This window comes from Oncorhynchus kisutch, linkage group LG19 (genome assembly GCF_002021735.2).
Source record: "Oncorhynchus kisutch isolate 150728-3 linkage group LG19, Okis_V2, whole genome shotgun sequence".
NCBI lineage: Eukaryota > Metazoa > Chordata > Actinopteri > Salmoniformes > Salmonidae > Oncorhynchus > Oncorhynchus kisutch.
The window spans coordinates 38,223,667-38,247,296 of NC_034192.2; the positions used below are offsets into that span (position 1 = coordinate 38,223,667).

Consider the following 23,630-nt stretch of genomic DNA (forward strand, 5'->3'; position numbering starts at 1 on the left):
TATTTCCATACAAAGAAACCACAGAATTGAACTCTATGTAAGCAGCATAGACACAAAATACTCCATAAGCTGTATGGCCCTAACACCAGACTTAGCCCTCTCACACATGTTTTACTTGCATGCATTGGACAGAGATAATCGTGTCTGCTCTTTGTTTGGAGATATGAGACTGCTGTGAATGCTGCCCTCAATGCACTCCTCTGGCTGTATAGCCTCGTTTTCTCCCATGTGTTGAGCCCATAGCTGAGACAACTGAGCTATCTGACTTATATATGGTGAGAGCATCCGTCTCGGCCTACAGCAAATAGCTATTCCGTCTGCTCTGCCAGCAACACTCCGACTAAACGGAGCAGCAGAAAAAGAATGGGCTCAGTAGGTACAGGGCAAAAAGCACAAACCATATAGATAATACAACAATTAAACAGGATACAAAAGGACAAGCTAAATGTGATTTAGTGGAATCGTTCACAAACCACTGAGGGGTGAATCAGGTGTACTGGGCTGTAACAAAAACATACACGCCAGCCCTCCAGGAGTTTAAGACCTCTACTATAGTGGTTCCTATCCGACTAGAGAAACATCTAATATAGTGGCATTTTTTTCAGAACACAACCTCCATAGTTTGAACTTGGATGATCTTTAATGACCTCTCACCTGCCGTCAGAGATGGTCTTGGTGAAGAAGCGCAGGTATTGGTAAATCTCCACGTTGTCATGGATGTTCAAGATGTCCTCCTCTTTGTACTTGAACAGAGCCAGGGCATACCGAAATATCACCTGGATCAAAACCATGCATGTACGTTTACATTAGAACTGCCGCAACAACAAAAAATGTAACACCAGGTGGGTAGATTCTGGACAATCAATATAATTTTGTCAATCAGTTAACAACCAGTCATACTGCAGACAGGACCCACATTTGAATAACCATGAGCTAGAATTTCCTTTCGGCCCAGGCGCTAGTCTCTCTTAAGCGCGGTACCTTGGTGCCCTCGTAGAGGAAGGCGTCCCACACCCGCAGGAGGATGTCGCTGGGCAGGCTCTCAACGAACACCACCAGGAACCAGCTGAAGGTGATGAGGGACACGTCCACACTATGCTCCTCAAAGTGGGCTGTCAGTCGGGGCATTTTCTCCGCCATGAAGTCCTTCAGCACACGCTGGTCCACCTGCAACATCCACCCATACACCATCCACCCATACACCATGTCATATTGAGTCACATCAGCAGATGACAACATATATTGGCATGACATGAGCAATGTTGTTGAATTCATTACGTTGTTCATGAAATGTATGTGCAATTTAAAAGTTTCAGTTCCATGTTTTGGAACAGATGCAGAACTAAAACTGATTAAATCCCACTAAAAGCACCACTTCCCATATTTGTATTACAGAGAACTATAGACAATTATTTTACACATCTATACAGTTGTTTAAAATCACATATTTTGCTCCTTCGAGCCAGATCATTACCTGCGAGGCTATGAGTGTTTTGGTGTAGTAGTCCTGAGGCATAATGGTCTCCACCACAGCTACTAGACACCAGAAGGCATCCTCCTCACTCTCTAGCACCAGGAGAGCTATGGCTGCCAGCCTGAAAGGGGAGGGACAGGCCAATATCATAATTGCCCTCGGATATTCTGTCAAGATTGTTTTGAAGTCTGAAAGCTTGTATGGTATATCTACAGCCTAGTCTGAGTAGCCAGATCTAGGAAGATGCACGTTTTTAGACTAATCATAGATTTTCACAAAAAAAAAAACTCTAAATTGTTATAAATCAGGCTTCCCTAAATTGAGAAGATTGTGTTGATTGAGTTGGTAGCATCCTGGTTGCATCACTGCCTGGTATGGCAACTGCTCGGCCTCCGACCGCAAGGCACTACAGAGGGTAGTGCGAACGACCCAGTACATCACTGGAGCCAAGCTTCCTGGACCTCTATACCAGGCGGTGTCAGAGGAAGGCCCTAAAAATTGTCAAAGACTAAAGCTACCCTAGTCAGACTGTTCTCTCTGCCACCGCACGGCAAGCAGTACTGGAGCGCCAAGTCTAGGTCCAAAAGGCTTCTTAGCAGCTTCTACCCCCAGCCATAATACTCCCGAACAGCTAATTAAAGGGCTACCCAGACTGTTTTCACCACCCTTAACGCTGCTACTATTCTCCATTTATTATGTACGCATAGTCACTTTAACTCGACCTACATGTACATATTACCTTGACTAACCGGTATCCCCTGTATATAGCCTCGCTACTGTTACTGCTGCGGTTTAAATATTTGTTACTTTTATTTTCAATTTTTTCACTTAACTTCTTAAAGCATTATTGGTTAAGGACTTTTCAGTAAGCATTTCACTGTAAGGTCTACACCTGTTGTATTCGGGCACATGTGACAAATAAAATTTGATTTGACATTGTTTTGGAGTCTGCACTTTATATCAGTTTACAGCTTTGTACATTGGGTGGCAGTATTTCTCTAGATTTAATATTTATTGAGCACACTGCTGACTGATATAGGGAGTCTTAAGTACCTGTTGAGGCCCTGGCAGTAACCGATGGTGGGATTTTGCCAGGAGAAAGCTAGCAGAATTCGTTGGAGCTGCTGCAGAGTGGGGCTGGAGGGCGAGGAAAAGCGCTGATTGGTGGTGAGCGTGCGGTGTAGGTCCAACTGGATCTGTCTGGAGGCTTGGTGGGGTGACGTAAGGCTCTTCTGGCACAGCTGAAACAGTAATGGATGGATTTCATGTAGATAGATGGATGGAAAGACTGACGGACAGATGGAGAAAGATTCTGAAATTGAGAGATGCATTGTAAGGAAGTGAACTAGCCTGATCCACTAGCACCCACCTGCTCATAGCGATCCGGGTGGCGCTCCCTCAGCGAGCATGTGCGTGCCCTTACCACCCAGCGCCACACCCGTGGGCGGTACTCCCGTGGCACGCCACACCGCAGCAGGAATTTGAGCTCCGGGGAGGGGCAGAGGTCATCGGCCGGGCGGCCGCCTAGGTACTGAGCCCAGCGGTCCAACAAGGGTTTGACCCCGGCCTCCTGCCTCAGCAGGTTGTGGGAGCGGATCTCCAGGGCCTGGATCTTGGCCAGCAGCTTCATGTCCTCCACCTCATAGTCCGGGATGATCTTGAAGCCGTACTCATCGTGCTCCCTGAGGAATAGAGATCAGTGTTCATTCACTGTTTTTAGTTGATTTAAGCCTTCATTGACTATTGATAGTAATCTCATTTTTGTTCATTGTGGGACTGCATTGGTGATTTAATGTGTTCTTGTAACAAGGTGTCCCCCTTAAGAGACTGTTGTAAATCTTTAAAGGAACGCCTGTATGAATAAAGAATACAAATAAATAAAAGAGGTTGGTCCTGTCATCTATCAGTGTAGTGAAGCAGAGAAGACAAAAAGACAAGGAGAGGAAGCCAGTTCAGAGTATTGAGCCAGGGCCCGTTACCTGACAGGGTTGAGTTTGAGGACGTCGTTCAGGTCTCCTTTCAGTGCGTCCTCTATGAGGTTCCTCACAGCCTCCCGCTGGCCCGGTTCTAGAGCCTTGCTCTCCTGCAGCTTCCTCAGTACACCCAGGTAACGACTCTCTATCTGACAGTTACGGGCCTCCAGGTAGGCACACTGCAACACAAAATAAGCACACCCTAAGACCGAGACGGAGGTCCCAATTCAATCAACTGTAGTGGCCTTCAGTGTTTCACTTAAGCACAACCCACTTCAACAGCACATGCAGATGTATTTGGCACTGAGTAGCGCCCATATTCACAAGGCAGACCCACCTTTACCATAAGGCTTTTCTCCTGCTCTGAACTGTTGCGCCATAGCTTGGTCAGCTGGTAGATCTCAGAGTTTAGGAACTTGTTCTGGATCTTGTAGGCCTCAATGTCATCCTGTGTGAGAATTATTAATAGTGAGAGGAAGGGCAGGGTGAAGGCCATTTAAATATGCAAAGAAATATGATTCATATTTGTACTACAACTATGTTTTTTTGGACCAGAGAATAGAGATTCTATTCCAAAAGACTCAAATGTTCTGGCACGCCAATTATAACTGTTGCGTAAATTGACACTAAATATCTGCGTGTGATCTTTTTGAAGACTGCCACGTACGAAAATTGAGATTTCTAAACGTGGGAGCACGGCATACGCATGTTTCTGGTTATAAATCAGATCCGTTGTAAACCTGTTCGCGCATGAACGCGCATTATAACTCCACCTGAATAGCGCCCGTCATTCACCTTTTAGAGTGGCAATAACACCCTTATTTGCTGTATACTTTGGAAGTATTGGAATTAGACCAACATGTTATATCTAAAGGAAATATCAAATGTCTTTGGAGGTGTTGGCAGAATGTCGTTTTCTTTTGCGTTGACATTTGACCGTTTCTGAAACACAAAAACAATTGCAAATTGTTGTGGACCTGTAAACATATAGTTTGAATTCCATAGTGTTTTTCATTTACTTTGTCCTGAACCTAAATGTGCAAAAAAACTGAAACATTGTCCATTCTGAAAAAAAAATCTAAACTACAGTAGGCTGTACCAGTGGTAGTCGATACACTTCAATGCAAAATATCAACTGTCTGTTCACCTGTATGTTATAAACCACGCCCCCTTTTGGATGCATAGAGCAACAACTTGAAATTATAATAGCCTCTCTAATAGGCCATATTAAATGAGAGATGCGCATGGTAATTCGTTAAATGGATACTTCGGGAATATGAACTCATGGCCAGAAAAGGTTCAATGGTTGTGATATATATATTATGTTTATAAATGAAATACTGTCTAGGCTAATCGAGAAATGTGATATTACAGTAGTCAGACGTAGCCTACAAAACGTCAATGGAAAAGGTGAACCGTACAGTTCTACCGTGACACTGCGCTTCGATCGGATCCCATAGAGCAAATACCAGTAGTCGATCAATTTACTACTGTGAAGTGGGTCCCATTAAATGAGAGACGGAACGAACAGTAGCCTATCCTAACTTGTAGGCCTATAGGCTATTTCGCACGTATGAAACCATCAGTCAGAAAAGAGGAATGTATTATGCATAGAAATAGCTCTCTAATTAGTTTAGAATGCAAAGATAATTGCATGTAGTTATTATATTTAGCTACCTGTTTTTTTTGTTATAAATAAGTCACCATGTTGACTCCAATACTTCCCAGAGTTGTGTCAAGTTGGCTGGATGTCCTTTGGGTGGTGGCCCATTCTTGATACACACAGGAAACTGTTGCGCATGAAAAACCCAGCAGCATTGCAGTTCTTAACACAAACTGGTGGGCCAGACACCTACTACCATACCCGGTTAGGCCCTTAAATATTTTGTCTTGCCCATTCACCCTCAGATTGGTACATATACACAATCCATGTGGCCTCAATTGTCTCAAGGCTTAAAAATCCTTCTTTAACCGGTCTCCTCCCCTTCATCTACACTGAAGCGGATTTAACAAGTGACATCAATAAGGGATCATAGCTGTCACCTGGATTCTCCTGGTCAGTCTATGTCACGGACAGACATGTTTTGTGCATTCAGTATATATTCCCCATAGGCTACTTTGCCTTCTTGCAATGCAATACTTCAACCACTGGAAACTGTGCGTATATATGGTCTAAAGTTTGTGGGTGGATAAGCACATTCTCACATCAAGTTCAGTTTTTATAAATGCCAACTTTTACGTAAAAAATGGCACGCGCATGTTTTGGGGCATATTTTGTGAGTATGCAACATTTATAAATTAGGCTCCTGGTCTTGGTGTCGAGGCTGGGCTTCAGTCTTGATTCCATCTCTGGTGTTGGACTGACCTACTACCGACCAACCACAAACCAACCTTGAGGTTCTCAGTGTCCTCCTGCAGCTGGTGGAAGGTCAGGGCCTCCAGGCCATTAGTGGTGGACATGGTGCGTCTTGGGTCGGTCATGCAGGCCGCCACCTGCTCTGACAGCTTCAGGATCACCTGGGATAACATCAGAAAATATGATATTATTAGGCAGTGATGCCATACATTATCATATCATGAAGTGTATACACTTGGAGCCAAATAGAACTCGGGCCCATATTCAAAAGGCATCTCAGAGTAGGAGTGCTGATCCAGGATCAGGTCCCCACTGTCCACATAATCATTATGCTCGATAAGGCTAAACTGATCCTATATCAGCACTCCTTCTATGAGACTCTTTGTGAATACGAGACCAGACCCCAAAAATGGGTTTCACCTCCTGTTTGGAGTTGTTCTTCGCCATCATCAGGGTGACGTTTTCCTTCAGCTCGGCCACGTGGGCGTCCCTTTGGGCCAAGCTCGCCCTCAGACCCTCCGCCTCGACCTTCAGCTCCTCCAGACGACCCTGCAGGTCAGCGGCTTGGCGCTCGCGGTGCCTCAACAGCTCCAGACGCTCCTGCTCACACTCGGCAGCCAGGAACTCCGTGCAGGTCCGCTTCTCCAGCTGAGCCGCCTCAAGGGCCTTGTGGAGAAGCCACACCAGCTCCTGGATGGGGGAAGGGGAGGAGGAAGAGGATAGGGTAGAGCCAGGGGCAGGATGGGAGGTGAATAGTGAGGTTAGTCCATCTAGTCTGGCACAGATTCAAATGAGAAGGAATACATTGAATTTCAAGATATTTGTAAGCATATCAAACCAATCAATACGCCATATTCTACACGTCAGAGAGTGGATAAGGGCAGGGTGGAAATCAAGCATTGATTTGTAAGATATTGGAGGTTTATTAGATCTGGCACAGCTTTGGTCTTAGCTCTAACCTTCTGGGCCTTGACCTCCTCAGCCAGCATGTGTTTCTCCTGCTGAAGGTGGGTATTCTTGTCTGAAGCAGCTCCCCGTAGCACAGCGGGCATGGTGGCAGAGCTGCCCCTCGTCTTCCTCCTGATCCTCGGGGATGGGCATGTGAACGACCTGCCCTCCCCTGGGGAGCGCTCACCCGCAGGGTCTGCCAACAGCAGCGGGGTGGTAGGAGTCGGGGAGTCAACGGGAGTCCTAGGGTCTGTAGGAGGGCATGGAGGTTAGCTATGGCTCTGTGGTTATTATGGAATGTGAGACCAACTTGTGAAATAAAATAATGTTTCTTTGTTTAGACGAGAAAAAAATTACAATGTTACTCGAGCAATGATGAAATTATGCCATCAGACAATGAGAAAACCTGATCCTTCTGTATGATTTCAATCAGCTGCCGACAGAGGGCAGAAGGATGCCAGTGAATTAGAGAACATCTCCAGAGGCTAGGGTGTGTGTGGGACATACCAAGCCTGTCCTGGGCTGTCTGGTAGGGGGTCCAGGGAGGAGGCGCCTCCAAATGGAACACACTCCGACTCAGTTCCTGGGAGGACCGCTTGTAAAAAAGACTGTGCACCGAGTTCCTGTAGGAGCAGCACGCATGTGTGAGAACACACACACACATAAGCATGCACGCCAACATCTCCACCCCCAAGTGTGAGCCATAGTGTAAACCTACTACTAGAACAATCCCTTTATTATGAAGCGATTAAGGTACAAGTCCTCCAAAAAAACATTCATCTCAAAGTCACTTTCACTTTGAAGTCAATCTTGACATGTTCGATTGGCAGAGGACAAACACCTGTAGTCACAAACAGTTCTGTCTACGATCAATAACTTCGATGAATATCAAGTCAATCTTCAACTACTCCGACGTATCCCAAAGTGATGGGGGAAAAAATCTACACAGTTACATATTGGGATAATATTTTTGAAGATACAACATCATATTGTTTTGACAATATCACAATGTTACTTTTGCGCTAGTTGGCTGTACCTGCACCAAAACCTTCATAGGTTTTTTTGCTATTTTTTTTCAGCACTTTTATTTGCATGACTGATTGTTTTCTTATGGCTCTCTCTCGTCCCTCTGCAGCAGACATATGGTGAGCAATATGTTTGGAACATTGAATCGTAATAAAATCACAGTATCGAATTGCAATACAGATAGAATCTTGAGAATCGCAATACATATCGTATCGGCGCCTAAGTATCATGATAATATTGTATCATGAAGGTACCTGGCAATTCCTAGCCCTAGTATCCCATACCATCTGTTGTACAGGTCCAGTCATATGCCTCAATGCCAAATGAATGGTAAAGATAGGCGGAAAAAATAATAAATAAATAAATTCACCTACTGAATCTCTATCAGAGGATGTTTGAGGGAGAAGTTGCTTAGGGGGGCCCGTTGTTGCGGTGCGGGCAGATTGGCAGCCTCCTCACCCAAGAGGCCTGGCGGGGTCTTCATGGTGGGCAGGAAGTCATCTACGTTACAGGAAGTAACAGGAAAGAACAATGTCAGTGGATCACGCCCTCTGGAGCCAGGGCACACAAAGGACACAGCTACTCATGAAACAAGCAGGAACCTTCTGGCTGAAGACAATGAGGGATATTATGGGCTGTAATACAGAGAATAAAGACCATGACTATCCGGCCACTTGGTCTCGAGATGAAGTTGTTTACTCTTACTGTACTGCTATGAGCTGAAAGTTATGACACGATGGGGTGAGACCCATTGAAAAGTCTAAAAGATTCATATATTTTTATTAACTGACAAAAGTCCTGATATCTTTTGGGCAACCAAGTTGTGCACACTAGATACACCTACAATGGCGACCGTGGGAATATTCAAAGGAGTACCACGGTCAAAGCATACTGTTCTATTCCGTCGTGAAACGTTCTGGGCATGTCAGGACAAGCATGAAATACCTCACAGTTCACAAACCAGTTGGTAGGAAAGGTTGTGTCTACAACAGGAGCAAACTCAACGGCGTTGGGCAAAGTCAAAACAGGGAACTAGCAATAACGTCACTTTTACATTGTTCATTGATGCATATTCAAGACAGCTACGACTTGAACAGTTGGATTTCTCACTTATACAAGCCGTTTAAGCTTCAAAATATCATACGGATGTGTTGATTTATTGGACCAGAATAGCCTGTAGTATGTGTAGTGTAGCCATGTGGTGCTGTAACCAAGGCTCCTAGTTCAGCAGTGTGTCAGACGGGCACTTCCTCCCTCTCTCGCTCTCTCTCTGTCTGGGCCATGCAGAATCACCTCCTGCAGCTGTCAGTGGAGCTGTAGCTTAAACATTCATTACATAGATTACCCAGGGGTCAAAGAGCAGGGCACATTGGGATCACCTGCGACACGTTCAGTAGGCAAACATTGAAACATTTCTATCTGCAACATTCTACAACTTTTGCCTACTGAATTTGGCCCTGGTTAGACTTCTTCGAACACTTCATATTCTACTGTTGAAATACTATTGTAAAAGAGGTGGTGCTTGTTTTATTGACTAGTTAAGAAAGTGTGGCGTAGCTACGGAGTAATAATGTTGGGTAATACAGTAGCTGCTACCATGTCAAATCAATACCAAGTGGATAAAATCCAACTGAGTTTACCTTCACATTTAGATTGAATGAAGGTACATTAGCATCTCAATTCCTGTAAAATCAATACTCATAGTATTTCTATCTGGAAAGTACAGAGTGTTTCAAAATGTTGTGAATAGAGCTGAGAGACATGTTTGTTCTACGTAAAATATTTATATCTTAGAGTTCCACAATGTTTGCCTACTGAACGTTTCCCAGGTGATTCCAGCGTGCCCTGCTCTTTGACCCCTGGGGAATCTGTGTACTGAATGTTTAAGCTACAGCCCCACTGACAGCTGCAGGAAGTGATTCTGCATGGCCCAGACAGAGAGGGAGAGAGAGGAAGTACCTATCTGACACCCTGCTGAACTAGGAGCCTTGGTTACAGCATCAACTGTACATGTAGGTGTTCCTCAAGGCTCCATTTTAGGACCACTACTGTTTTCACTATATATTTTACCTCTTGGTGATGTCATTCGGAAACATAATGTTAACTTTCACTGCTATGCGGATGATAGACAGCTGTACATTTCGATGAAACACAGAGAAGCCCCAAAATTGGCCTCCCTGTAAGCCTGTGTTTCAGCCTGTGTTTCTGTCCAAAAATGATGCAGAAAAATTAATCCATGCTTTTGTCACTTGTAGGTTAGACTACTGCAATGCTCTACTTTCTGGCTACCCGGATAAAGCACTAAATAAACTTCAGTTAGTGCTAAACACGGATGCTAGAATCTTGACTAGAAACAAAAAAATAGATCATATTACTCCAATGCTAGCCTCTCTACACTGGCTTCCTGTTAAGGCAAGGGCTTATTTTGAGGTATTACTGCTAACCTACAAAGCATTACATGGGCTTGCTCCTACCCATCTTTCCAATTTGGTCCTGCCGTACATACCTACACGTACGCTATGGTCACAAGACGCAGGCCTCCTTACTGTCTCTTGAATTTCTAAGCAAACAGCTGGAGGCAGGGCTTTCACCTATAGAGCTCAATTTTTATGGAATGGTCTGCCTATTCATGTGAGAGACGCAGACTCGGTCACTGACACGCAGACTGAGTCACTGACATGATCTTCCTGTCCGTGTTGCCCCCCCCCATCTTTGTGGGCTATACTTGGCCTTGTCTCAGGATGGTACAGTGCCTTGCGAAAGTATTCGGCCCCCTTGAACTTTGCGACCTTTTGCCACATTTCAGGCTTCAAACATAAAGATATAAAACTGTATTTTTTTGTGAAGAATCAACAACAAGTGGGACACAATCATGAAGTGGAACGACATTTATTGGATATTTCAAACTTTTTTAACAAATCAAAAACTGAAAAATTGGGCGTGCAAAATTATTCAGCCCCCTTAAGTTAATACTTTATAGCGCCACCTTTTGCTGCGATTACAGCTGTAAGTCGCTTGGGGTATGTCTCTATCAGTTTTGCACATCGAGAGACTGACATTTTTTTCCCATTCCTCCTTGCAAAACAGCTCGAGCAAAGTTCAAGGGGGACGAATACCTTCGCAAGGCACTGTAAGTTGGTAGTTGAAGATTTCCCTCTAGTGGTGTGGGGGCTGTGCTTTGGCAAAGTGGGTGGGGTTATATCCTGCCTGTTTGACCCTGTCCAGGGGTATCGTCGACAGGGCCACAGTGTCTCCTGACCCCTCCTGTCTCAGCCTCCGGTATTTATGCTGCAGTAGTTTGTGTGTCGGGGGGCTAGGGTCAGTCTGTTATATCTGGAGTATTTCTCCTGTCTTATCCGGTGTCCTGTGAGAATTGAAGTATGCTCTCTCTGAGGACCTGAGCCCTAGGACCATTCCTCAGGACTACCTGGCCTGATGACTCCTTGCTGTCCCCAGTCCATCTGGCTGTGCTGCTGCTCCAGTTTCAACTGTTCTGCCTGCGGCTACGGAACCCTGACCTGTTCACCGGAAATGCTACCTGTCCCAGACCTGCTGTTTTCAACTCTCTAGAGACAGCAGGAGTGGTAGAGATACTCTGAATGATCAGCTATGAAAAGCCAGCTGACATTTGCTCCTGAGGTGCTGACCTGTTGCACCCTCGACAACCACTGTGTTTATTATTATTTGACCCTGCTGGTCATCTATGAACATTTGAACATCTTGGCCATGTTCTGTTATAATCTCCACCTGGCACAGCCAGAAGAGGACTGGCCTGGTTCCTCTAGGTTTCTTCCTAGGTTCTGGCCTTTCTAGGGAGTTTTTCCTAGCCACTGTGCTTCTACACCTGTATTGCTTGCGGTTTGGGGTTTTAGGCTGGGTTTCTGTACAGCACTTTGAGATATCAGCTGATGTAAGAAGGGCATTATAAATACATTTGATTGATTTCAATTACCCGGATACAGTGTCCTCAGTGTAACCCTCGAGTGTAGAAATGATCAGTTACAATGTGAACAGTAGATAAGTGGTTTACTGGTTTACTGATAAGTGGTTTATCAAGTCTTCAGAGATGAAAGCGGCAACGCAGCTAGAGCAAGCATTTGTCTGCAATTTGCAGACGGCGCAGAGAAAGATCTAAGGACATCTGATCAACGTTGTTTCCTGTCCTGAACCCCACCTACCAATCTCAACCTTGGCCAGGCACGCCCCCCATGGGGCATATAATAATAGATCATTCAATACTGGAAGGATGAATTCGTTATTTGCAATGATAAAGGCCTGTGTAAGTGAAAATAACCTTTCATCTGTTTCATGAAAATGCCATGACCCTAAAAGTCCATGAATAGCTACCAGAGGGATTTAGATTGTTCTTGCGTTCCCCTCCCCAGTCTATCTACATTTTACGTCATTTAGCAGACGCCCTTATCCAGAACGACGTACATGAGCAATAATTGCCTTGCTCGAGGGCACAGACAGATTTTTCACCTAGGTCGTCTCAGAGATTCAAACCAGCGACCTTTTGGTTACTGGCCCAACGCTCATAACTGCTAGGCTACCTGCAAAAGGGAAGTCAACCCTCCATTTGTTAGTCAGATACTGCACCTTTACGACAGCAATACAGGTTTACAGAGTAGAGACATGAATGTTGGCAAAGAATGCCATTTCTTCTAGAAACTATTGCAACAGAAAAAAATTATCTGCCAGGGCCAGTCATTTGCCAATGTATCTAAGTAGTGCACATACTGAATATATATATTTATATAGAAATGCCTGACTTAACTCGTGGAAATACTGTATTTTACATGATGGAAATGAGCAGCAAAGACAGCTTCCTTATTATTTGTAAACATAGGTCTCTGTTCTAAAACACTAGAGACCAAATAGGCCAGTTGTTTCCCCAGACATCAGCTGACTGGCCTGCTGGAGGAACATGGAAGAAGTCTGTTAATCCTCCATGCATTTTAAAACATTGGAATGGCTCCAATCATGCATTCTGTTTAATGACACTAGGGCCTGTTCCGCAGGCTGCAACATTACAGAACGGTCCTATAGAAATGTATCGTTTGGAACAGTTATGACCATCTGTCATGTAGAATAGGGAATCATATCAGCAGAGTCAGCTCTACTCATAGTATTTCTATCGGGAAAGTTCAGTGTTTCAATTACCTGAATACAGTGTCCTCAGTGTAAGCCTCGAGTGTAAAAATGATCAGTTACAATAATTATTGTTCTTTTCTGACAAGAATACTGTCAAATTAAAGTGACGTCAAATTGTTACTAACATTTTTGTATGTAAACTAGAATTTTTTACAGAATGTTTGTATGAAAGCCTATTTGAGAGTTTAAGATGAATAACTTACCCAAAGTTCTGTTTAAGTCTCTGATTGGCTGGCTACACTTGATGCCCACAGTAGATTTGCTGAATCACTGAAAGGAAGTGGGTGTGCTGCCAGAGTAAAAGGTTTTCAGGAAGCTAGGTCTCAGAGGGAGAATTTGGAAATCCCTAGTGAGGCCACTTACCAGCCAGGGAGAGGCTGACAAAGTCAACTGCTGATGATTCATGAAGTGACTATGTAGCCAAGGGACAAGTGTGGTAAATATTGACATCACACTCCAGTGCATTGACATCTGTTTTCACTCAAAATAAATGTGTTGTTGTTTGGACATTGTGAGTTATTACTAAATGGTTAGTTAAAAATGATAACGTTCAATTCAACTAACTTAATTTGTTGCCTAGTAATATGTCTGCTTCCAACTCACTCTCAAACACGTAGATCCACTGACCGCAGCTCACTCTTCAGATCCCAATCAGCTGAATTCTGATCACCTGTTTAGACACCTGTATGACCTGAGCCCTAGGACCATGCCCCAGGACTACCTGACATGATGACTCCTTGCTGTCCCCAGTCTACCTGGCCATGCTGCTGCTCCAGTTTCAACTTCCACCTGACTGTGCTGCTGCTCTAGTTTCAACTGTTCTGCCTTATTATTATTCGACCATGCTGGTCATTTATGAACATTGAACATCTTGACCATGTTCTGTTATAATCTCCACCCGGCACAGCCAGAAGAGGACTGGCCACCCCACATAGCCTGGTTCCTCTCTAGGTTTCTTCCTAGGTATTGGCCTTTCTAGGGAGTTTTTCCTAGCCACTGTGCTTCTCCACCTGCATTGCTTGCTGTTTGGGGTTTTAGGCTGGGTTTCTGTACAGCACTTTGAGATATCAGCTGATGTACGAAGGGCTATATAAATAAATTTGATTTGATTTGATTTGATTTATGTCATTATCACACACTATTTAGTTCAGTTCCTTGCACCCCATCATTGTGAGATATTGTTTGTTTTGTGACACACTTCTATTTGGAGCTCTGTTTTTCCCGTAATTTAATCCTCCAGTGTATGATAGTGAGGAAGGCAAAAACTGACACCTTTTGCCTGTTCTGTGCCTGTACTTTAGGCTATCGGATTTCCTGTTATCAACCTATTGCCTGATCTCCCGGACGACGTTACTAGCCTTTTCTCTGCCTGTACTGTTGCCTTTTTGGAACCCCTGTGTATGACCTTCTGCCTGTCCCTGGACCAGCTACCTGCCTCGTCCTGTGGTCCTTTACAAATAAACACATGCTGCGCCCTGCACTTGAAACCAGCTTTCTGTCTCCCATCGTGTTCATTACACCTTGTTTGTTTTTCACCTCTAGTCTGCCAATTGTAATCAAACAGTGTCATAGGGTGTTCTGTATCTGTGTGTAGGATCTTGTACATATTAGAAATGACCTCTAAACTAGCATGTGTCAATTGGGAGTGGAATAACTTGAGACAAACCCGTTTGATAGAATATGACACCCATCTCCTAAGGTATTCATAGTACAATTTAGTATGATATCAACTTTAAACAAAACATTTCCTCAGATAACACGACCCAACTGGTTATATAATAAATAAATAAAATGTAACCTTTATTTAACTTGGCAAGTCAGTCAAGAACAAATTCTTATTTACAATGACGGCCAAACCCGGACGATGCTGGGTCAGTTGTGCGCCGCCCTAGTGGACTCCTAATCACGGCCGGATATGATACAGCCTGGGTCATTGACATTCCAGTCACTGCTAACTTGACTATGTGTCCGATGGTTCCACGTGAAGTATTACATTTCTCTCAAATCTTTTAACGCTTCACTAAGCATAAAACCATGCATGGTATATGATGGTATTGAGCTGTTATTCTTAGCCTGGTTGCCAGATCTGTTTCTACATGAACAACCTTCTCTGTCGATCATTGTCATGCCAGACATAATCTTGATCAGTGTCTGGGGCCACTTCATTCTACTACCTCCCGTCTTTCTGTACCTGGGCAGCTGGTGGGTAGTTCCCCCTGTCCCTCTGGTCTCTGGTGGTCAGTGCAGTGACGTGTGGATTCTCCTGTCAGCTGGTCTCGGTGCTGCCATCTCTTCAGCTGCAGCTGTTGTAGCCAGCACATCATGGCCTCCTGGTTATCTGCCTGAAACAGACAGAATATATATTGTTAGCCTACTGTACATGTGTGCCCAAGTCGGAATATCTGTAATGCATAACTTCTAAAATGTTTGTTATTTTTAATCACGTTATTCAGATACAGGAGCACCACTGTTTCGCTGCCTCATGTATCCTTTCAGTGGTCTTCCCCATCCCTCCACAAAAACCAATGACATTTCAGAAATATTGATGACACTCACATTCAGAGCAAAGTCAGACGTTTGGGAAAACCCTGGGGATACCGGTTGAACTTGTGATGGCACCAGAAGTGAATCCCCTCTAAATTAGGGACTTTGGCCAACCACTGACATTAATAATCAAGTAACTACCAGGATGAAAAGAAAACAGGCAGAACGGCCAACCTCGAGATTCAGATGACCACCCCTGATATAGTATAGATTAAATAAACATTACCTTGAGGACGAAGGTCCGTTCAGGGGTCTGGATGTGAAAGGTGCCCTGCTCTCCGTGGAGGGGGTAACCGAACGTGGCTCTGCACAGCTCAATCCTCCCCAAAGAGGTCACATCCTGCGCCGTCCTGTAGTAAAACAACTGGCTCTTCTTCTCCTCGTACGTGAACCAGCGCCACTTCCACGACTTCAGGGGACCTCCTTGTTTAAGGAGATACCCACATAGTTTAGTGATAGACGGGCTTTCCGTGGGTTGTTGCTGGGCTTGGTTGTCCATGGTGGTGGAAGACTGACTCTGGTTGTTGTCTGTGGCAGCAGTCTTAGCTGGGACCCCTTCACTCTGGTGGTCCTGACTCGGCTGGCCCATGCTGTTTGTGCGTGTAGCGGTCTCTTCAAAGTTCCTCCCTGTTGTGATACAATCATACTCATCCGCTGGGCTTACCGCCTCTGCTTGGGGAGGAAGTGAGTGAGACGAGGCAGTGCTGGGATTTCCTTCTGGGTCCTCTCCCTCCATCACACTGAGAGACCAAGAGGGAGTTGGAAAAAAAAGCTAAACTAAAACAAAGCATACAATGGTAGCCTACAATGGAGAGGTCACTCTGCTCCACTTGGAGACTTGACATGATAGTGAGGCTTTGACAATGGGGTCAGCATGAACACATCTAAAGCTGTTCAATGTGTAATATTTTATTTTCATCTCCATTTGTAAACTAATATGACTGGCTTAGAAAAGTGTTACACTTTGTGTCGCTAATCTTTTTGCCATGTTTTTCCTTGCATCACTCTACAACGTTTTTCAAATGGTCATACTGGTGCTATGTCGGATTTCATGAGGGTTGCCAATGGTGTAAAAAGTTGGATTTGTCTGTTTATTTTTGTGGCATCGATAAAAAAAAGGTATTTGATTGGGGAATGGGGATCCATTTTCATGATGGGAAATCAATTGATCAATAAATGTTGGGAAACAGAAGACCTGCAAAAAAATATTGGTGGTTTAAATTCCCCTGGTGCAACTGCATGGTATTTGCAACTATAACGAGTCTGGACTATGATCAAGTAAGCCATATCAATGGAGTTAAACAGCTTCATGTAAAATAATGAATTATGTTGGCTTACACTTATGGGCCATTTCATGATGATTATTACGGTCGTGTCAATCAGGTTTATACTTAGGCTACTGTAACAAGGCAACTGCCAGCATTGTAGGCCTACTGCCTCTGCCCAGAGGCGTACTCGACTTTCAAGGCAACAGCCATTAGAGCTCACTTTGCCACGCATGAGCACTGGTCAGAGTCCCTGTCGCAGCTTTCACTTTCTTTCGCTACACTGGTGGCAGCGTTGGGATCAAGTCCAACTCACGTCTAGTTATGTGATATAGTAGTGGGAAGCATTCTGTAATTACATTGATATATCTAGTGAACAATGGATAAGCAACAATGGGCGTGACGGATAGAAGTCGTCACTACAGGTGTGATCAAGCCTTACATCAAAGTTGCCTGAATGTGCAATGCCCCGATCAGTTATTCAGAAGAAAATCCTCTGTGACTGTCTAATTTACTTAAGTTAACTTACCAGTGTGTACCTGAAACACACACATTCTATACATTTACAAAACTACCTAAAGTGTTATTATAATCATGGTGTTATTTTGTTAAAGTTTATACATCTAATAACCTGACAATGATCCACATCATATGGGTAGACAAATAATGTAAGTGTGTTATGCAGCAAGACACAACCATCCTTTTTTTAAAGGATGCAAACCAGTAAAATGAGTCACTGTTGATCCATCCTGTTCTGATCTAATGAGATGGATGGAGGATTTTCTACAGCCTAGAATCAAGGCCTTTCCCTGTCATGAAGGACAAAGCTAGGCCCCTCTTGGTTCTCATTGGTGAAGACTGAACTCAAGTTAGGGGTTATATGTCAAACTCTCCTATACCACTTTGCTCAACATGTTATACCCCAGAGGTTGTAAATAAACCATGTTTGAGGTGATTTAACTTGGATTAATCATTATTATTAGGCTGTGAAACCCATAGCCAAATCGCTTCAGACTGAGCATTTCTCACCATTTATTTACGGAGAGCAATTTCTGTTTTATAACAGGTACTGTCCATCATTTACAGTATTGTGTTGATTAATTACAGCTTTCTTTGGTGGAAATACAGAATATGTATAAACATGCCAAATATACCAAAGCTAAGGACCATTAACCATGTTATTCATTACTGAAACATGTAAACTACAATGAATACATGACAACTAGACACAAATATTTGATTTAAAAATGATTCATACAAAAGTCAAGAGTAGGCTATAACATGAGTAAAAACGAAGTGTGTGTAAGTGTGTGTGTGTGCATGTATTATGGTGTGTATTATAATTTTCCATCATAAAAATGTATCCACATTCCCCAATCAAATACATTCATCAATACCACACAATAACATAAATAAAGTTGGGCATTTTGTCTCCAATCTGTCAACCATAATCAAATTCAACATAGTCTTGTATAAAATGCATTATGAAAGAAATTTAATTAAATGCATTAATGAATGCATTAATGCATATTCATGAAAAATATGAATATGCAAAATATGAAATGGGTTATGAAGAAAATTGTGTAGGCCTACTGTTGCCTACACGGGGAAAAAAAGGCCTTTCTGACTACAAGTGCACCTGTATCCCAAAGTATTAAGTGAAAACAAGCATAGAAAACAGTATTGGCATGAAAAAAAACACAAGGGGACTATATTTATAATTATTTCAGTGACAACCTGGTTGATTTAAAAAATGTTGGGTTCTTGACACGTTCGTTTAAAAAATATATATAAATAAATGTGGTACACAAAAAGGCAGTTTAGAACACCATTGCCCATCACGCAATGCTGTAATAACTTTCAAAAGAAAGATTGTTCCAAAGTTTGCCCCCCTACATATCAGCCAGGCTAGACAATCTGGACCCTTTCTTTCTAAAATGATCTGCCGAAATTGTTGCAACCCCTATTACTAGCCTGTTCAACCTCTCGTGTCGTCTGAGATTCCCAAAGATTGGAAAGCAGCTGCAGTCATCCCCCTCTTCAAGGGGGGACACTCTTGACCCAAACTGCTTCAGACCTATATCTATCCTACCCTGCCTTTCTAAGCTCGTCGAAAGCCAAGTCAACAAACAGATTACCGACCATTTCGAATCCCACCATACCTTCTCCGCTATGCAATCTGGTCATGGGTGCACCTCAGCCACGCTCAAGGTCCTAAACGGTATCTTAACCGCCATCGATAAGAAACAATATTGTGCAGCCGTATTCATTGATCTGGCCAAGGCTTTCGACTCTGTCAATCACCACATCCTCGTCGGCAGACTCGATAGCCTTGGTTTCTCAAATGATTGCCTCGCCTGGTTCACCAACTGCTTCTCTGATAGAGTTCAGTGTGTCAAATCGGAGGGCCTGTTGTCCGGGCCTCTGGCAGTCTCTATGGGGGTGCCTCAGGGTTCAAATCCTGGACCGACTCTCTTCTCTGTATACATCAATGATGTCGCTTTGCTGCTGGTGAGTCTCTGATACACCTCTACGCAGACGACACCATTCTGTATACTTTTGGCCCTTCTTTGGACACTGTGTTAACAACCCTCCAGACGAGCTTCAATGCCATACAACTCTCCTTCCGTGGCCTCCAATTGCTCTTAAATACAAGTAAAACTAAATGCATGCTCTTCAACCGATCGCTGCCTGCACCTGCCCTCCCATCCAACATCACTACTCTGGACGGTTCTGACTTATGTGGACAACTACAAATACCTAGGTGTCTGGTTAGACTGTAAACTCTCCTTCCAGACTCACATCAAACATCTCCAAACCAAAGTTAAATCTAGAATCAGCTTCCTATTTCGCAACAAAGCATCCTTCACTCATGCTGCCAAACATACCCTTGTAAAACTGACCATCCTACCGATCCTCGACTTCGGCGATGTCATTCACAAAATAGCCTCCAATACCCTACTCAATAAATTGGATGCAGTCCATCACAGTGCCATCCGTTTTGTCACCAAAGCCCCATATACTACCCACCACTGCGACCCGTTCGCTCTCGTTGGCTGGCCCTCGCTTCGTACTCGTCGCCAAACCCACTGGCTCCAGGTCATCTACAAGACCCTGCTAGGTAAAGTCCCCCCTTATCTCAGCTCGCTGGTCACCATAGCAGCACCCACCTGTAGCACGCGCTCCAGCAGGTATATCTCTCTGGTCACCCCCAAAACCAATTCTTCCTTTGGCCGCCTCTCCTTCCAGTTCTCTGCTGCCAATGACTGGAACGAACTACAAAAATCTCTGAAACTGGAAACACTTATCTCCCTCACTAGCTTAAAGCACCAGCTGTCAGAGCAGCTCACATATTACTGCACCTGTACATAGCCCATCTATAATTTAGACCAAAGAACTACCTCTCCCCCTACTGTATTTATTTATTTAGCTCCTTTGCACCCCATTATTTCTCTCTCTACTTTGCACATTCTTCAATTGCAAATCTACCATTCCAGTGTTTTACTTGCTATATTGTATTTACTTTGCCACCATGGCCTTTTTTTCTCACCTCATTTGCTCACATCGTATATAGACTTGTTTCTACTGTATTATTGATTGTATGTTTGTTTTACTACATGTGTAACTCTGTGTTGTTGTATGTGTCGAACTGCTTTGCTTTATCTTGGCCAGGTCGCAATTGTAAATGAGAACTTGTTCTCAACTTGCCTACCTGGTTAAATAAATAAATGGGCAAAAGGTACACGGACCCGTGTTCGTGTAGATAATTCATTTTCTGAGTTAAAACAGCCATCTAGTACGAGAAAACAAAAATAAAACACAGCCAACACTTCCTGCCCCTTCAAAATTGATGTTCACCCTTCAAACACCCATTCTATTAGTAGCCAATCATTCATATATAAATTATATTTCTCAATTTCTACTTCTAAGATTATAAAAATAGATTGAAAATGATAAACTAGCCACAATGATGAGTGTTTATTGGCTTATTAATGAACCGCTGTTAGTGTAAATAGTTAGCTAACTGATATATCATAGCTCCCGGGTTAACCATTGGTAATCTCATTCAATGATGGCATACAGCCAATAAAACAGTATATACAGTGGGGCAAAAAAAGTATTTAGTCAGCCACCAATTGTGCAAGTTATTCCACTTAAAAAGATGAGAGAGGCCTGTAATTTTCATCATAGGTACACTTCAACTATGACAGACAAAATGAGAAAAACATTTCCCAGAAAATCACAGTATAGGATTTTTAATGAATTTATTTGTCAATTATGGTGGAAAATAAGTATTTGGTCACCTACAAACCAGCAAGATTTCTGGCTCTCACAGACCTGTAACTTCTTCTTTAAGAGGCTCCTCTGTGCTCCACTCGTTACCTGTATTAATGGCACCTGTTTGAACTTGTTATAAGTATAAAAGACACCTGTCCACAACCTGAAACAGTCACACTCCAAACTCCACTATGGCCAAGCCCAAAGAGCTGTCAAAGGACACCAGAAACAAAATTGTAGACCTGCACCAGGCTGGGAAGACTGAATCTGCAATAGGTAAGCAGCTTGGTTTGAAGAAATCAACTGTGTGAGCAATTATTAGGAAATGGAAAACATACAAGACCACTGATAATCTCCCTCGATCTGGGGCTCCACGCAAGATCTTGCCCCGTGGGGTCAAAATGATCACAAGAACGGTGAGCAAAAATCCCAGAACCACACGGGGGGACCTAGTGAATGACCTGCAGAGAGCTGGGACCAAAGTAACAAAGCCTACCATCAGTAACACACTACGCCGCCAGGGACTCAAATCCTGCAGTGCCAGACGTGTCCCCCTGCTTAATGACCCAGAAGAAGACTGGGAGAATGTCATATGGTCAGATGAAACCAAAATAGAACTTTTTGGTAAAAACTCAACTCGTCGCGTTTGGAGGACAAAGAATGCTGAGTTGTATCCAAAGAACACCATACCTACTGTGAAGCATCGGGGTGGAAACATCATGCTTTGGGGCTGTTTTCCTGCAAAGGGACCAGGACGACTGATCCGTGTAAAGGAAAGAATGGGGCCATGTATTGTGAGATTTTGAGTGAAAACCTCCTTCCATCAGCAAGGGCATTGAAGATGAAACGTGACTGGGTCTTTCAGCATGACAATGATCCCAAACACACTGCCCAGGCAACGAAGGAGTGGCTTCGTAAGAAGCATTTCAAGGTCCTGGAGTGGCCTAGCCAGTCTCCAGATCTCAACCCCATAGAAAATATTTGGAGGGAGTTGAAAGTCCGTGTTGCCCAGCAACAGCCCCAAAACATCACTGCTCTAGAGGAGATCTGCATGTTGGAATGGGCCAAAATACCAGCAACAGTGTGTGAAAGCCTTGTGAAGACTTACAGAAAACATTTGACCTCTGTCATTGTTAACAAAGGGTATATAACAAAGTATTGAGATAAACTTTTGTTATTGACCAATTATACTTATACTTAATACTTATTTTCCACCATAATTTGCAAATAAATTCATTAAAAATCCTACAATGTGATTTTCTTTTTTTCTTCTCATTTTGTCTGTCATAGTTGAAGTGTACCTATGATGAAAATTACAGGCCTCTCATCTTTTTAAGTGGGAGAACTTGCACAATTGGTGGCTGACTAAATACTTTTTTGCCCCACTGTATATTGCTCAACTAGAGATATGGCCCTAGCCAAAGTCAGTCAACGGTTCCACATTTTATTATCTGGAACGAAACAAGTGTGTGAATAGTAGACATGTAAATATCCTTTCACTTTTTACAGCAGATCTCCAACTTTTCACAACCATATTCTGAGGAAGAACAATAACTACCTGGTTAGGGTGATTGGCCTGATAGGGTGTGTCCAGCAATAAAATGAAACATCCAACCAATGCCTCAAGTGATGTGCTGAACATCCTCCACAAACCTACAGGGTTGTGGGGTCTGTCCAGAAACAACCACTAGCTCATCCATCCTCTGCACTTATGGAGATCTGAGAGGATTGGACAGGTGTAAGCAATATGGCAAAAAGTATACCAAGTCTGTTAGAGGGTGGAGCTATCACCATGTCACCACCTATCAATGCCTCTCAGATCTCCACAAGTTTCTGAGAGAAGAGGCTAGGGGTTGTGTCTGGACAGGGCCTGGGTATCACACACCATAATAAATACTCATGCACTGGTCATTGGTTGTGTGAATATAAAGGGGACTGAGCATACTAGACTATATATTTTCTGAAAAGGTGTCATTTCAGAATGAGGGGTGTTGTAACTCTATTGGTGTTGCTATTCTGTCTGTCAAGTAGTCTAACGACTTGCACTAAATTCTTCCACTGCTCTGTCGTTCGCTACATACTTTAGATGGAGACTGCCATCATTTAAATAATTTGTGGTGACGAGGGGCACTGTACAAAACGAAGTCTTCGGCGATTTGTATCAAAGTAGCAAAGCCGATTGCCAATACTTAGCCTTCAAGGCAAGCAACACTGAACCATGCATGATGGCACCAGCTGTTCCCGATGACTGTGTGATCAAGCTCTCCATAGCCGATGTGAGTAAGTAATATTCACAAAGCCGCAGTGCCAGATGGATTACCAGGCCGCATACTCGGGGCATGCGCTGAACAGCTGGCAAGTGTCTACACTGACATTTCACCCTCTCCCTGACCCAGTCTAATACCTATATGTTTCAAGTAGACCACTATATTTCCTGTGCCCAAGAACGCCAAGGTAACCTGTCTAAATGACTATCACCCCGTAGCACTCACATATGTAGCCATGAAATGCCTTGAAAGGCTCATATCAACACCATCATCGCAGACACCCTGGACCCACTCCAATTCGAATACCGCCCCAACGGATCCACAGATGACGCAATCTCCAATGCA

At 43.6% G+C, this 23,630-nt stretch overlaps 1 protein-coding gene across 4 annotated transcripts in view; it reads right to left on the reverse strand.

Moving 5' to 3' along the window:
• tbc1d2 (TBC1 domain family, member 2) overlaps positions 1 to 23,630 on the reverse strand; it is a 30,370-nt gene that overhangs the window by 3,436 nt on the left and 3,304 nt on the right. For 3 of the 4 annotated variants that reach the window (XM_031798323.1, XM_020452751.2, XM_020452750.2), the window contains exons 2-15: positions 15,702 to 16,215; positions 15,123 to 15,273; positions 8,152 to 8,278; positions 7,259 to 7,374; positions 6,763 to 7,001; positions 6,224 to 6,493; positions 5,839 to 5,964; positions 3,785 to 3,895; positions 3,454 to 3,626; positions 2,844 to 3,156; positions 2,528 to 2,715; positions 1,475 to 1,595; positions 982 to 1,167; positions 655 to 776 (exon numbers count right to left, since the gene is read on the reverse strand). In XM_031798323.1, the coding sequence (XP_031654183.1) occupies positions 655 to 776; positions 982 to 1,167; positions 1,475 to 1,595; positions 2,528 to 2,715; positions 2,844 to 3,156; positions 3,454 to 3,626; positions 3,785 to 3,895; positions 5,839 to 5,964; positions 6,224 to 6,493; positions 6,763 to 7,001; positions 7,259 to 7,374; positions 8,152 to 8,278; positions 15,123 to 15,273; positions 15,702 to 16,215 (2,757 nt within the window). Of the gene's footprint in view, positions 1 to 654; positions 777 to 981; positions 1,168 to 1,474; positions 1,596 to 2,527; positions 2,716 to 2,843; positions 3,157 to 3,453; positions 3,627 to 3,784; positions 3,896 to 5,838; positions 5,965 to 6,223; positions 6,494 to 6,762; positions 7,002 to 7,258; positions 7,375 to 8,147; positions 8,279 to 15,122; positions 15,274 to 15,701; positions 16,216 to 23,630 lie in introns of all 4 variants that reach the window. The other variant, XM_031798325.1, reaches the window with a different exon arrangement.